Genomic DNA, 15,292 nt, shown 5'->3' with positions numbered 1-15,292 from the left:
AAGTAAATTGTTAGAGATTCAGACCATGGAGGAAGACATTTTAGGTCAAGCAAAAGAGAAGGTCTCTCAAGCTAGTCAGAGAAAGGGAGAAAATTTAAAGGAAAAGGGGTTATTAGAAAAAAGGCCACAACAAGAGGCTGTCACTAACTCCGTTTTACCAGAGGGTGTAATTCAACCAACAGCCCCACCGATGGAGACAGCTGAGTGGCCCTCAAACCCCGTAGTTGATAGATGGGATCCTGAGACAGGACCTCAAAGATTAGCATGCCCTGTATTTGAACAGGCAGGAGGGCGGCGAATTCACCGTATTTTAGAATTTAACACAGTGAAGCAGTTAAAGGAGGCTGTAACAACCTATGGTCCTCAAGCCCCCTTCACGGTAAGCATGGTGGAGTCCATTACTAACTTGGACATGACGCCAGCAGATTGGGCTAGCATGTGTAAATCTGTGCTAAATGGAGGACAATATTTGTTATGGAAGGTTGCCAATGAGGAATTTTGCATGGAGACAGCTAGGCGAAATGCAGCAGCCGGTTACCCTCAAAGAAGTCTTGAAATGTTATTAGGAAAGGGACCTTATGAGGGTCAGCGGCAACAAATGGAATATGATCCTGCTGTATATGTACAGATTGCTGCAGACGCAGTTAGGGCATGGAAGACTTTACAAGGACATGGAGATTTACAAGGTCAGCTATCTAAGGTAATACAGAGACCTAATGAACCTTACGCTGACTTTGTAGATAGGCTTATTCAAACGGCTGCCAAAATTTTTGGTGACACAGAACAAGCAATGCCATTAATAAAACAACTGGCTTATGACCAAGCAAATCGTTGCTGCAGAGAGGTTATTAGACCATGGAGACATGAAGATTTAAACACATATATTAAATTATGTAGAGATGTTAATGAACAAGGGCAAGTCTTGGCAGCTGCAGTACAACAGGCTTTAGATGCCAGGCTAGAAACATGCTATAATTGTGAACAAACAGGACATTTTAAAAGGAGTTGCCCCATAAGAGGAGGGTTTAACAAAACTAGAAATCAAAGGAATAGAATACCGGGTATTTGCCCACGATGCCGTAGAGGGAGACATTGGGCTAATGAATGCCGTTCTCAAACCACCATAGAAGGTACTCCCTTATCAAAAAACGGACAAGGATCAGGTATTTACCCACGATATCGTGGAGAAAGGCACCAGGCTTCATTGCCAAAAAACGGACCGGGGGGCCCAATGCTCCGGGGCCCACAACCACAAATATACGGGGCAGTGGAGGAACCCAGAAACCCCATCAGGGTTGTGCCCAGGACACATTGTCCATTAAATCCCTCATCAGACAAACCCGAGGGAGCGCAGGGTTGGACATCTGCGCCTCTGCCAGAGCAGTATTAACTCCAGAGATGGGAGTTCAAATCATTCCCACAGGAGTAAAAGGACCTCTTCCCCAAGGAACAGTAGGCTTATTGTTGGGACGTAGTTCATCTACATTAAAAGGACTTATGATAAGTCCTGGGGTAATTGATCCCGATTATGTAGGTGAAATAAAAATTATAGCTAGTTCTCCAGGAGGTATATCAGTAATTTCACCTGGAGATAGAATAGCACAGTTGTTAATACTACCCAGCCTACATAATAAGTTCTCTAGTCTTAATGTAGAAAGAGGTTCCAAGGGATTAGGCTCCACAGGTGTAGATTGGGCTATGTTGTCTTTAAATTTAGATTCTCGCCCAATGTTAAAACTAAATATTCAGGGTCGTGACTTTAATGGACTGCTGGACACAGGTGCTGACCTTAGCATCATATCTCTTCAAGAATGGCCAAAACATTGGCCATTACAACAAGCCACTCAAACGCTTCGAGGCCTAGGAGTGGCGACTAATCCCCATAGAAGTGCTATGGTATTAGATTGGAAGGATCCTGAAGGATGTGAAGGAACTATACAGCCATATGTTTTGGATCACCTTCCTATTAATTTATGGGGACGAGATGTCCTAGATCAACTAGGTTTGATGTTAACAAATAACATCAATCCTAATGTGCCCACTACTAGGGCTAGACAAGGTATCAGGAAAGAAAAAAGATTAGGAAAACAAGAACAAGGTATAGCAGCGCCAATTCAAATAGATCAAGGAACAGACAGACATGGGTTGGATTTTCAGAAAGGGCCACTGAGACAATCAAAATTACTTGGAAATCAGAAAGACCAGTGTGGGTTCCTCAGTGGCCCCTGACTAAAGAAAAGATACAAGTAGCCCATGATCTGGTCAAACAACAATTAGCGGAAGGACATTTACAACCTTCCGTATCTCCCCATAATACTCCCATTTTTGTTATCAAAAAGAAATCAGGTAAATGGAGATTATTACAAGATTTAAGAGCAATTAATAATGAAATGGTCATTATGGGACCTGCTCAATCAGGGATTCCTCAATTGTCTGCTTTACCAAAAACGTGGCATGTTTTAGCTATAGACATTAAAGATTGCTTTTTTTCGATTCCAATTCATTCCGAGGATAGTCCACGTTTTGCATTTACTATCCCTGCATTAAATCATGAAGGTCCTGATGAGAGATATGAATGGAAAGTACTCCCTCAAGGAATGGCTAACAGTCCAACTATGTGTCAAATATATGTTAATAAAGCAATCCAGCCACTTAGAAATCAAAATCCTGAACTAAAAATATTTCACTATATGGATGATGTATTATTGGCACATAAAGATAAAAACACATTGCTGGAATGTTATGCCACACTTACAAACTTGTTAAAAAATTATAATCTAGAGATAGGAATAGACAAAGTACAATTAAATTTTCCAATTAATTATTTAGGAGTTCTATTATCCTCAACCATGGTCCGTCCACCTAAAATTCAAATACGAGTAGATCAACTCAAATCACTTAATGACTTTCAAAAGTTGTTGGGAGATATAAATTGGATAAGGCCCTATCTAGGCATACCAACAGGAGAGTTGGGACCTTTATTTGATATTCTAAAAGGTCCATCAGATCCGAATTCACCCCGAATGTTAACTCCTAAAGCTAGAAAGGCATTAAAAATTATTGAGACATATATGGAAAATATGCATTTAGATAGAATTGATATAAGTTTGCCTTTATTATTTATTGTACTACCAACAAGAAATATTCCTACAGGAGTATTTTGGCAGGAAGGTCCATTATTGTGGATACATTTATCTTATTCTCCTAACACTATTCTTACTAGGTATCCTGAGGCTGTAGGACAATTAATACTCAAAGGTATAAGAGCAGCAAAGACAGTGTTTGGAATTTCTCCCAATAAAATTATTACTCCATATACTATGGAGCAAATTGATGAGTTAGCTAATGAATTAAATACTTGGGCAATAATCATGTGTAAATCGAATGTTTCATTTGATAATCATTTACCATCTAATCCTTTGTTGTCTTTTTGGTCTAAGCATCCTGTAGTTTTTCCTAAAATGACAAGAAAAACACCTATCATGAATGCTCCAAATATATTCACTGATGGGTCTAATAATGGTACAGCTGCAGTAGTTACCCCTGATCAAACTTTTACATTTTTAGTTCCCAAACAGTCAGCTCAAAAGGTAGAGCTTAATGCAGTTCTACAAGCTTTTGTGATGTTCAAAGATTCTGTATTTAATTTATTCTCTGATAGCCAGTATGTAGTTAATGCTATAACATCCCTTGAAGATGCTGGTAGGATTTCCCCTTCCTCTACTGTTTTCTCTTTGTTTTCCACTATACAAAGTCTAATCTGGGATAGAAAAGATCCATTCTTTATAGGACATATCAGGGCACATACAGGATTGCCTGGAGCCCTTAGTTTGGGCAATGATTTAGCAGATAAAACTACACATGATATACATATTTTTTCTACTGTAGAAGAAGCTACAAATTTTCATAAAAGGTTTCATGTTAACGCTAATACTTTACAGAAGCGTTTTAAAATAACTAAGGAACAAGCCAGGCATATAATAAAACAATGTCAAAATTGTGTGACCTTTTTACCACAAGTTAATCTTGGAGTCAATCCTAGAGGACTGATACCTAACCATATTTGGCAGATGGATGTCACACACTTGCCAGAATTTGGAAAATTAAAATATTTACATGTTACAGTTGATACTTCTTCCGGATTTTTGATGGGCTCCCTTCATGCCGGAGAAAAAACTAAAGATGTTATAGCTCATTGCTTACAAAATTTTGCCACTGTGGGTGTTCCTAAACAGTTAAAAACTGATAACGGTCCTGGTTATACGTCTAAATCTTTTAAACAATTTTGCTCATCATTTGGTATTACTCATATAACAGGAATCCCATACAATCCACAGGGACAAGGCATAGTTGAAAGAGCTCATCAAACTATTAAAACGTACCTATTAAAGCAAAAAGAGGGAATTGGAAAGGGGTATATATCCCCCAAAGATAAACTTAAAATAACCCTTTTTACTCTAAACTTTCTAAATTTGGATTCATCAGGACTTAGTGCTGCGGAAAGACATATGTATCCGAAAAATGTACATAAGCCTAAGGTACTTTGGAAAGATATTCTAACAGGACAATGGAAAGGTCCCGACCCAGTTATTGTCTGGAGTCGGGGTTCCGTTTGTGTGTTCCCACAGGGAGAACAGCAGCCGATTTGGATTCCAGAGAGGTTAACCAAAACAATTTCTACAGAAAAAGAAGATGATTTGACTGAAATCCATAACAGCTGAAATCCAGAGCTCCAGCTTGGCTATTCTTACATCTGCGACAGTGATTAACCACGGTGCCTTTTTTTTCAATATCTATTTTATTATTGCATTTTTCCCACATCGTAGTTCTATTTTATTTTTTGAGCTCATACAAACCTAGGTTAATGTTTTTCTGATCAGTTTTGTTTTTTGACTGTGTTTTATTTTTTGACTGTGGAGTTTTTAAACATTGCAATGGAGATTTTACCTAGGTAAAGCTACAAGGCCGTTATTATTGTCTTATGTGTTGTATGTTATGTCTGCACTGTTTTGTGTTGCATGTCAGTATGTGTGTATGTCCATATTTTTATATGAGGAGCGCTCATGAAAAAATGGATCCAAATTTTTTTTTTATTCACGTGATTTAAGTGGTTTAATCTAATTAGGTAAACAGCTGTTAATGATTGTTTTCAAAGGTGGTTAATAGATCTGTTTGCTTACTATTGTTTTTAAAGGTGATTAACAGATCTGTTTGTTTACTTTCACTTTTCCTTTTCATCATATTTAATAATTCTGTTCAGGATAATGTCTCTTTAACATCATTGCCAGAATTCCCATCTCCATCCCAGTGCCAGTGAAGACAAAGAAAACCAAACTACAGCTTCTATGATAGCTACCACAGTAAACTGTATAAACTGATGCATCAATGAATATAACTCAACAAGTAATGCTCAATCAAGGACTTGATTTACTTTGGGAGGAAATGGACATATTGATAGACTCCTCCGATTTGAACTGCCTGCAGAACTTGCCTGGACTATATATCAGTTGCATGCATTGTGAACTATCGTCTGGTGCAGCGAATTGTGGTACTGCTGGCATATTTTTGCTGATGGTGTCACCAGTGATGCAATTTCCTTGCCAGCGCACCCCATGTTAATTGTGGTAATGCTGACATCTTTGCTGATGGTGTCACCAGTGATGCAATTTTTCCAAAGGAGCCGTCAATTGGCTTGGTGTTGTGGCATTTCTGTATCTTCCTCCCTTCTACTAGTGATGGTCTAAAATTTGGGGGCCAACAGAGGTGAGGCAAGAACCTCACCCCCCCACTGGCACCAAGGTTAAATTTGGGGGCCAACAGAGGTGAGGCAAGAACCTCACCCCCCCACTGGTGCTTAGGCCTATCCACAAGCATGGCTGAATGTTGGACCGGTAGTCAGCGACGGGTTGATCTGATTGCAGTGGATTCAACCTAAGACAGGGGACTGACGCCTAGAGGTCAGTTCATCCGATGACGGGTAAGAACCATATGTTGAATTGGACAACCTACCAGGCACGGTCCTAAGCCGCATTGCTTGTTGTTTAATTAATCAGAAGGGGGGAGATGCTGAGGGCCATTACCAAGTAGGAATGACGCATCGAAATTTCCTTGCCAAGCGTACCCCATGCTGCTTAGAGGACATTTGATGGAACATTGCATGCATGCTTTAATAAGGTGACCTTGCTCAAGGACCAAGGCGGATCTGGGTTTAGAGCTGATCAGGTTTGAGGAAGTAACCGGCTCCTTGAGTTTAAGGCGTTGCCAGTTTAAGATAATGGGTTTTAGGGAAGTTGGCGGTTGAAGATTATTGCTGGGATTAGGGTGTTCCTGCTGCTTGTTCCAGTTGAGTTCTCGTGAGATTAAAATGGGATTTGGAGAGAGCCTCATGGAGTAGGTGGTTGGTGCGGGAGACAGCAGAACGCGTTTGCCCCTGGACCTGTGTGGAGGTGGTGTGAGAGCTGGAATAAAGAATTGCTGTTTGAACCCTGCACGTACATGCAAGAGTGTGCATACATGCATGTTTGGTGGGGTAAGTCCATACTAAATTGACTTTTTAAATTAATTTATTTAGTATATAATGTATTTATATTATTTGAAATTTAAAAACTACAAAAGTTTACAGTGAAAAGACTCTATTCTTCAACTACTCAGTCTTCTTTCCTGAAGGCAAATAATATCACTTTTTTTCCTTGTGATCCTTCCAGAGATCCTTCCAAAGACAAGCAAATTAAATCAGCAGCTTTCAAATCATGCTCTAGTGGCTCAGGTGATAACAGAGGTCACAGAAAAAGAATCTAAGTAGTTCCATTTCTCTAGCTTCCAAAATAGCTTTGTGACAGTACCTGTTTTACATATAGGGACAAAAATTCTCCTAAATTCTTGTTAAAAAAGGAATTCTGTTATTAAAATTTTCAAGTCACTATCAAGTATCATTTAACTTATAGTGTAACCATACACTACAAGGTATTATTATTAGTATAAATAGCTGTTAGGCTAAAAAATTAAACAAAATATGTTTGGAAAATGATGGTTTAAACATGACTACAGGACAATATATGTGACATTGTGTGTTAACGTGTGTGACAGGATAAACTATGGCAATCTTAAAAGTATCTTCAACTCACCTTCCATTAGCCTTTTGAAATGAAGAAATACAGCATCCAGCATTCCTATTGCTCCTAGGAGGTGTCTAATACTTGGGGGTAAGTTTGGTGGCAGCTAAGAAGGAAACTAAACTCTAAGCTCTGGCAAAAATTCTCATTTCTTTTATGTGGCCTAGCAGTCTTAAGAGTCTTAAAAGTATGAACTTGGAAGGATCAAACATAATTTTAGACAATAGGTATCTTTTGCATGAAGGTTCCCTGAAGACAGATATCTCTGATAAATTGCCACTTCTTTAGTCACCCAGGACCTCTGGATACCTCAAAGGAGGAAACTCTCTGGTAATGACTGATACTGAATTGCCTACCTGCTCAATGTATGAGTTTTGGAATCAGATCAAACTGGGTTTGAACTGGTCTCCACTTACGATTAACAGTGTGTCCTAGGGGAGGTAACCTGAGCCTAAGAATCTTTATCTATAAATTAATAACAGTATTCAGAGGCTTAGTGTAACAGTTGATATACACATTAAGAATGTAAAACACTTAGTGTAATATTCTGTTCACATGAGACAACCAGTACATAAGAGCTACTTTAATCTCTTTCAATAAATATTTATTGAGACCCCATTAGGATTGTTTCATGCCTTATATTAAGCAATATGTACATAATGGCAGAAATAAAAAATAAGAGTTATTCTCAAAGAACTTAAAGCTTAATAGATTTAGAAATCATAAAGAACGAAGTGAAGGAAAATATATTTTGAGAATCAGAGGATTACTTGGTGATCATGCTGAATAATGCCTTTTTGATCAAATCTAGTTGAGACACTAATGTAACAAATCAAATTTTCTTGAGTGGTTTATTACTTGGACTTTTAAAAATATTTTTTCTCCAACCATAGACTGATTAGGATAAATACACATCACCAAGTTTGCTACTCTAATATCAATCATTGAAATGTACACACTCTGGTACCTTTTGAGACTTTTTAAAAGTAAGTTTCCTTAATCATTGAAAGCCTCTTCATGAGAAGCTTGAGGAGAAAATACAGGAATACAAGTGAGTCAGTAGTGGTCCTAGAATGCCTCATGAATATGTACACTCTGTTGTATTTGTCTATACTACTGATATACATCCATAACCACTAATGAATAATATGGTTTAAGTGCCCATTACTCCATAAAAAATACTTTCATTCATTGATCTTCCTGGTTAAATCATTTGATTCTTCAAAAAACTTGCCTTGAAAAATTCCACTGGCAAAATCTGGGACACTTTGAGCACCAAAATAATTAGTGACACTGACTGATTATAATCCATTGAATAAAATAGAAATTCATCAGTTCATACATATATAAATATATGGATAAATAATTGGAAGAGAAGGAAAAGCCCTTACAGAAGCTTATTAGTAAGTAAATAGAAATTGTGGGGTTATAGAAAAAAATCATTATTTGACAAACATAGTAATGATTGATTCTGGTAAGAATACACAGAGTGTTTAAATATTGACTCATAAAAGGAAAATAGTTTATGATGTAGAAACCTGAGAGATGCCACACTTTAAATAGTTAAAGTTAATATCAACAATCATTAAGGAAACTGACATCATTTAGACATCCTAAAACTATGTTCTAAAATGAAGAAACATAGCAATTAGCATTCCCATTGCTCCTAGGAGATACCTAATACTCCATAAGTAAGTTTTGGAACAACTGTGGAGGAGACTGGACTCTAAGCACTAAGGATATATTTCTGCTAAAAACGCATAACCTCAATTTAATAATGTAGAATCAACAACAAAACAAAATTGAGAAATAATCTTAAAAATACTTATCCTTTACTTATCAAAATCAGGGTTGTGAAAGAAAAAACAGACTCAAGAATTAACCATTCTTGATTAAAAGTGACTAAAGCAACTTGACAAACAAATGCAATGTGAAATTCTAGTTTGTACTCTGGAAAAGATGTTTTGTTATAAATAAAATTATTGGGATAATCAATAAAATATGAATACAGTCTATAGATTAGAAAATAGCTTTGTACAGATGTTAATTTCCTGATTTTGATCCCTTGTAATATGGCTTCATAGAAAATATGCACTGATACCTTTTGAAATAAGGTGATATAGATTCTGCAATTTTGTCTCATAATTAAAAAATAACAGTATGTAGCAAGAGAGAAAAATTAAAAATAAGTATATAGAGAAAATAATAAAACAAATTTCTTTATGTGAGTGAAGAAATCGGAGTGATGAACACACAAGTTTATATTAGTTTTGCAACTTTTTTATAAATATTAAATTACTTCAAAATTAAAAAACACTTTCAGTGACTTGAAATATGAATAGAATAATAATTTTAGAAAAAAAAATTTAGAAAGAAAATCATATGTCAAAAACCGAAGGAAAGAAAATGTAAAAATGTTGGGTATGGAAAACAATATTGAAAAGCATTAATATAAATTTGATATTTAATTACATATTTTCCCCATTTTGTAGGAAAAAATAGGTTCAAATAATAAATTTAATTCTCCAGTAAAATAGTACAATTAAGTTACAATAGCATCTGAAATATCTTCTTAAGACAATAAAATTCTATATCTCTATATATCTTAAAATAAACAATAAGGAACGTTTATACGTAGGTAAGATAAAAGTATTACCACAATGTCTGGGTATTCAATTTGAGAAAATAAAAAGAGAAAAAAAGTAGGTGAAATACTTGGGAAAACATGTACTTACTAGTTACATTTTTTCCAAATTTTTCCTTTCCAAAGTATTAAACAGAAACAGAAATAGAAGCATTTGATTTCTGACTTCAAAAAGTTACTTTTTAAAAATGATACTTTTAACCAAAATCAAGTCAAGAAAGGAAAAAAGCAAGGTTATACTGAGATTGATGACTGATCAGGTTCAATTTTTAACTTCTACCTGATAAAGCGAATAGCAACAGTATTGGTGTTCATTCTTCAATTCATTTATATGTGTTAACTAAATATCTACTGAATGCCAGGCACCATGCTAAGAGAAAGCAACTATAATGAGACACAGTCTCTGTCCTCCTGGAGATAAAGCAGAGAATGTTGGCTATTATCAGAAAATTAACATACAATGTGAAAGCTTTTCTAACAACATTAAGGTTGCTCTCTATATGAAATATGGTATAGTGTGTTCATGAACAAGTGTAGTAGATCTAGTTTCCTAACTTGATGAATAGGTAGTATAAAGATAATGGTTTATGAACATCATGAAAAAAAATTGAATGTTTGCAAAATGCCTGGTAAATAGCAGGTATTTAGTAAATAATAGCTAGCATAAAGGCACCATGAAATCTTTTGTTACTTTCCAATAATATTAATAGCAAATACATCAGTGAAATAACCACAAATGGAGATACCTTTCTATAAAAACCCATTTGGAACAAATATTTGATTTATTTAAATCTTTTTTTTGTTCTTTTTAGATATACATGACAGTAGAGTGCATTTTGACATATTATATGTACATGGAATATAACTTCCCATTCTTGTAATTGTATGTGATGTGGAGTTATACTGGTCATGCATTCATATGTGAACATAGGAAAGTTATGTCTAATGCATTCTACTGTCTTTCCTATCCCCATTCCCCCTTCCTTATTTATCTTATTTGCACCTATTAATAAAATGAAGAGATTATGAAAGATGGCCTGTTGTTTGCTTTATGATTTCATGAGGATGTTTATGACTGCTAAGAACTGTGCATTAATCTAAAATGTTGTTGATCTAAAAATGAGCTACGGTAGCTACTCTCAAAGATCTCACCATCTAGAAAGCATAGACAATCATCAACAGATAAGTAAATATAAATGCATACATTGTGAAGTTTCTTTAAACAAAATTAGAATAACCAAGGTTGTTTGAGTATAAAGAAGTCAATTGACCATGGAAAAAAATAGTAAAGTCTCAGAAGAAACTCTTGTTATGGTTTGTATTTAAGGTGTTCCCCTCAAAGCTCATATGCTAAACAATGAAGGAATGTTCATAAATGACCTAATTGGTTTACAAAAGCTTTAACCTAACCGATGGATTTATACATTTGATAGATAATAATTTGAATGTATTACTGGGTAACAACTATAGGCAGATAGGCTAGGGCTAAAGGAAGTAGGTCACTGGGTTATGCCCTTGGGAAAATAAATTTTTTCCTGGCCCTTTATGCTTTCTCTTTCTGTTCCCAGCTTTCGTGAATTAAGCAGCTTTCCTCTGCCACACCATTCTTCTATTACCCTCTGCCTCATCGTAGGCCCAGAGCAAAGGAGTTGGCCAACCAAAGCAGCCTGAGACTTCTGAAACTATGCATTCAAAACAAACATTTTCTCTTCTAAGTTGTTCTTGTCGCATATTTTAGTCACAGTGATAAAAAGTTGATTAATACAACTCTTTCCCCCCAAATTAAGCCCTTTGACTTTATATAAATATTTATCATCAGCAACATCCAAACTACATGTAAATAAAACAAAAGTAATTTTACAGCATGTTTTATAATATAAATGCTAATATACATACATACATTTTATATTTACCTTCACAAGATGTCGAAACTGTTTTTTCCCTAAGTAACTTCTCCAGCGTTTTTGAATAATTGTTGCTACTCTGTGTAAATATCTAGGGAAAAATATGATTATTAGAATGCTTTCAGTGAAACAAGTATGACTCTTAGATCATTACCTATAATACACTTTCCTACAATTCAAGAGATCAAATTCAAAGCGAAGTGTATGTATACATTTAAAGAATAGAAATTTATAGATCTGATATGAAATTAATCTTTATAAAAACATAAAAAAGTCATATATAATTTCATTATTTCTTTGGGGCTTCTGATTAAATAACATTTTAAAATCAATTATTCCATATTACTTTTTCTTTAAAATATGTTTGAATGTTAGAATTATAAAATAGGTCATAGTGACATGTTGAAAAATAAGCCAGGCACTACTAATACACATCTTGACAAATAACTAGAAATAATTCTTGAGGTCAAGAAACAGTTTACCTCTTCATTATTTTCTTATATTCTTTAGTCTATCTAAGCCAATATCATGTTAGTCTGCCAAATAAAGAATATTCTTTGCAGTCTTATTCTAGGTTCAAGAGTGGACAAAAGAGAAGCCTCATCTTTACACTTGAAATTTGCATGCCTGACCTTTATAGCTAGTATAAGGAATCATAAAGTGTGACCCTAGCCTGTGATCCAAGTTATTATGAACTAGGCATATTCTTCTTCTATCTTGCCAAGGAAAAATTTTTTTTCATAATTAAGGGGAGACTGAGGGAATGTTTGGACACTGAAGAAAGAGTAGAAAGAATTGAGATCAGGATAAACCTCAGTCTCTTTGTATAATCAGAGTGACATATTTGGAGCATCATTTGCTTTAACCTATACATGTAAGGAGAGGATTGAAATAGTTTCTCACTACCAGCTTCTCACCTGTCAATTCATTACTACAAATATGAAATCAATCACTTATCATCATCTTTATAATTTGGGGAAAAGTATTTGATCAAATATTTACACAATATTGAAAATTATTAAAAGTTGAGACTTGACTAATATAACTTAGTTTTTTGTTAAAGAAAAGGTAAAAATACTAAATATTTCTTTTGAAAAGATATAAAACAATTCAAAATTCTTTCTATGAGTAAAATAAGGGACTATTTGAAATGGGTAATACGTTACTTTTTCTAAGGAACATATTTTAGTGTTACATCTGAAGTTTCCATAACAAAATCAACATACCTGATATATGCCCTAACTCGACATCCTCGAAACCAGCTCTGAATTTTAATAGCTGCATCATTCTCCTTTTTTCTAAATTCATCAACAACACTAAAAAAAAGTTTAAAAAAACATTTTATTAGTAACTAAAATAATTATAATTCTAAAGCAAGTCAACCTTTTAACCTTAACTTTTAATGTCTTTTAAAATGATAATTATAATCTGAATGTTATTTTAAATAAAATTAAAATACTAAATTAAAAAAGCATCTTAAAAATCATGAGTTATGTTTTAAAAATTAATCTTTCTCTGAGAAGTCATAAGCTTTCAACAGCTTTACTTTTTTATTTTTATAATCATCTATTTTGCAACTAATTAATGTACTAGCAACATTTATCAGGAAATAAAGCAATATGTTATTTTGTCATTATTTTAATTACATAATTGTTTGAATTTACTGTTTAAGTGCCACTATACATGGATCATGCTAGATGAAAATGCTTGCATATTTAACTCATTCATCAGTTATATAAATTGCTTCTAAGTAAAGTGAATCAATCAAAAGTGCCTATTATAGCTAGAATTCTTAGAAAGTTCATTTAAGTTAAAGAAGGCAGGGGGTAAGGCCATGGGCTTATAAAGAGATAAGAAACTCAGTTCTTAGATTTATAGCAAGATAAGATTTATTCAAACAGTTCTTGTTCTTAATTTCATGTCTTTGGTATTATCCTTTTTCATTCCCAGTTAATAAAGTGATATTGTTTAGGTCAACTACAGTAGAGCTTAAAGTAATATCTCCCAGAATACTGATTGATACACATTTAGCATTTTATGTTTGCTGAATGAATAAAGAATAGTTATTTATTTCTTATTTAACATTTGAAAATTTTTCTTATTTATGTTTAAAAGTTCCCTTAGAATTGTTGTCTTGAAAAGGTTATTTTTCGTTTTCATTATGTTAGATAAAACATTTTTTATAAAAATGTAAAACACATATTTAGAACAAAAATAGAGTAGATAAAATACCTCAATAAAATTCTTGAATACTATAAGGTTAACTGAGAGAGTAGATGAGCAGTTAACATGCCAATAGCAAATAGTTAAGAGAAAACAAGTAAATGGATTACGGTATCAGATGAGGAAGAACAAGAGTTATCTAGCAAGCCTGAGAAGGAGTATAACACTTGTGTATCAAAGCCAATGATCCAGATATAAACTACAGTATAGAGAGAATTATAAAATTAGTTAGATTACATAGATGTGATTAAGTGTAGTGTAAAATATAAAAGACACATGTGAGAATATACTTTCTGTTACCCAACAATTAGTGGAACAGACCATGATAAGATTACTACATTAATAAAGTTTGCTGAAAATAATTATGGGATGTTAGACCTCTCTGGACAATTAGGATTGAAAGAAAGATATTGTTTTATGTTCGTATTGCCTATGCTAGATGTTAAAAGAGATCTGTATTTAAATTGTATTCTTGGCTCATATTATTGTGGAGGAAAAACAATTTAAATTCCTTTCCTCCACACCCGCCCCCCCCACTTCCCAAATTGGCTAGGGCTTTCTATTTTATTTTATCCCCTTATAGCTCTTCATTGTATTTGATACATTTATATTTAAGAATTGTTTAATGGATCTCTCCACTAAACTTTAAAATCCAAAAGACAGTAATCTTATCTATTTTTTCCACATTGTATTTGCAATGGTTTCAAGAAATAATTGGTGCTACTACTAACACTCAACATTTTGTCTTTACCAAAGGTGATTTCACTGAGGGAACAACATTCCTATTGGTAGATTTCTTTCCTGGGAGACATGGCTCTCACAACTTTCCTTCAACAGAACTCTTCTTCCTCTTTTAGGATGACAGAGTTGCTAGAGGGCCAATGGGTACCCTATTGCTCTTAATAACTTGGGTGATTATAGGTAAAAGAAAGACATGTGAGGAGCTGTTGATAGAAATAGAGAAAAAAAATATATTTTACTAATGAGTACTTTATGCATCAGTGAATTATCTATAATTCTTTCAACACTATTACATAGATAGTTATAATCCTATTCCCCTTTAATAAGGAAGAATATTCTGCTAATAAGAATTTTTATTCTTATATATAGGAATATTCTTATAATACTGCAGAAAGAGTGTAGTGATATGCCCAGGTTTATATCTTTAGTTTCAGAGCTGAAATTTGATTCTACATTGTCTGGCTTCAGAAACTAGGTTCTTAATCATCATGACTTCTGAAGGAGAGGAAGGAAAGATTTTTTTTTTTAAGTAAAAACAGAAATTAAGAGAAAAAGAAAGGCAAAGACAAAAGAAAAAAATGCATGCAATCTCCATTTATAAATATGATATTGAAACTGTGCTGTAGCACCAGTTTCCCAAAGCAACAAAATAAATCTAGAGACTAAGG

General features: G+C 34.2%; 1 protein-coding gene across 1 annotated transcript in view; it reads right to left on the bottom strand.

The window, feature by feature from the left end:
* Window positions 1-15,292, bottom strand: part of Spata17 (spermatogenesis associated 17) — a 199,713-nt gene that overhangs the window by 170,674 nt on the left and 13,747 nt on the right. Inside the window, exons 2-3 of the mRNA XM_005334959.3 lie at window positions 12,887-12,976; window positions 11,670-11,751 (exon numbers count right to left, since the gene is read on the bottom strand). Of these exons, the coding sequence (XP_005335016.2) occupies window positions 11,670-11,751; window positions 12,887-12,976 (172 nt within the window). The remainder of the gene's footprint in view (window positions 1-11,669; window positions 11,752-12,886; window positions 12,977-15,292) is intronic.

The sequence above is a fragment of the Ictidomys tridecemlineatus genome, chromosome 10, assembly GCF_052094955.1.
Source record: "Ictidomys tridecemlineatus isolate mIctTri1 chromosome 10, mIctTri1.hap1, whole genome shotgun sequence".
Classification (NCBI taxonomy): domain Eukaryota; kingdom Metazoa; phylum Chordata; class Mammalia; order Rodentia; family Sciuridae; genus Ictidomys; species Ictidomys tridecemlineatus.
This window is presented reverse-complemented; position numbering and strand designations above follow the sequence as displayed.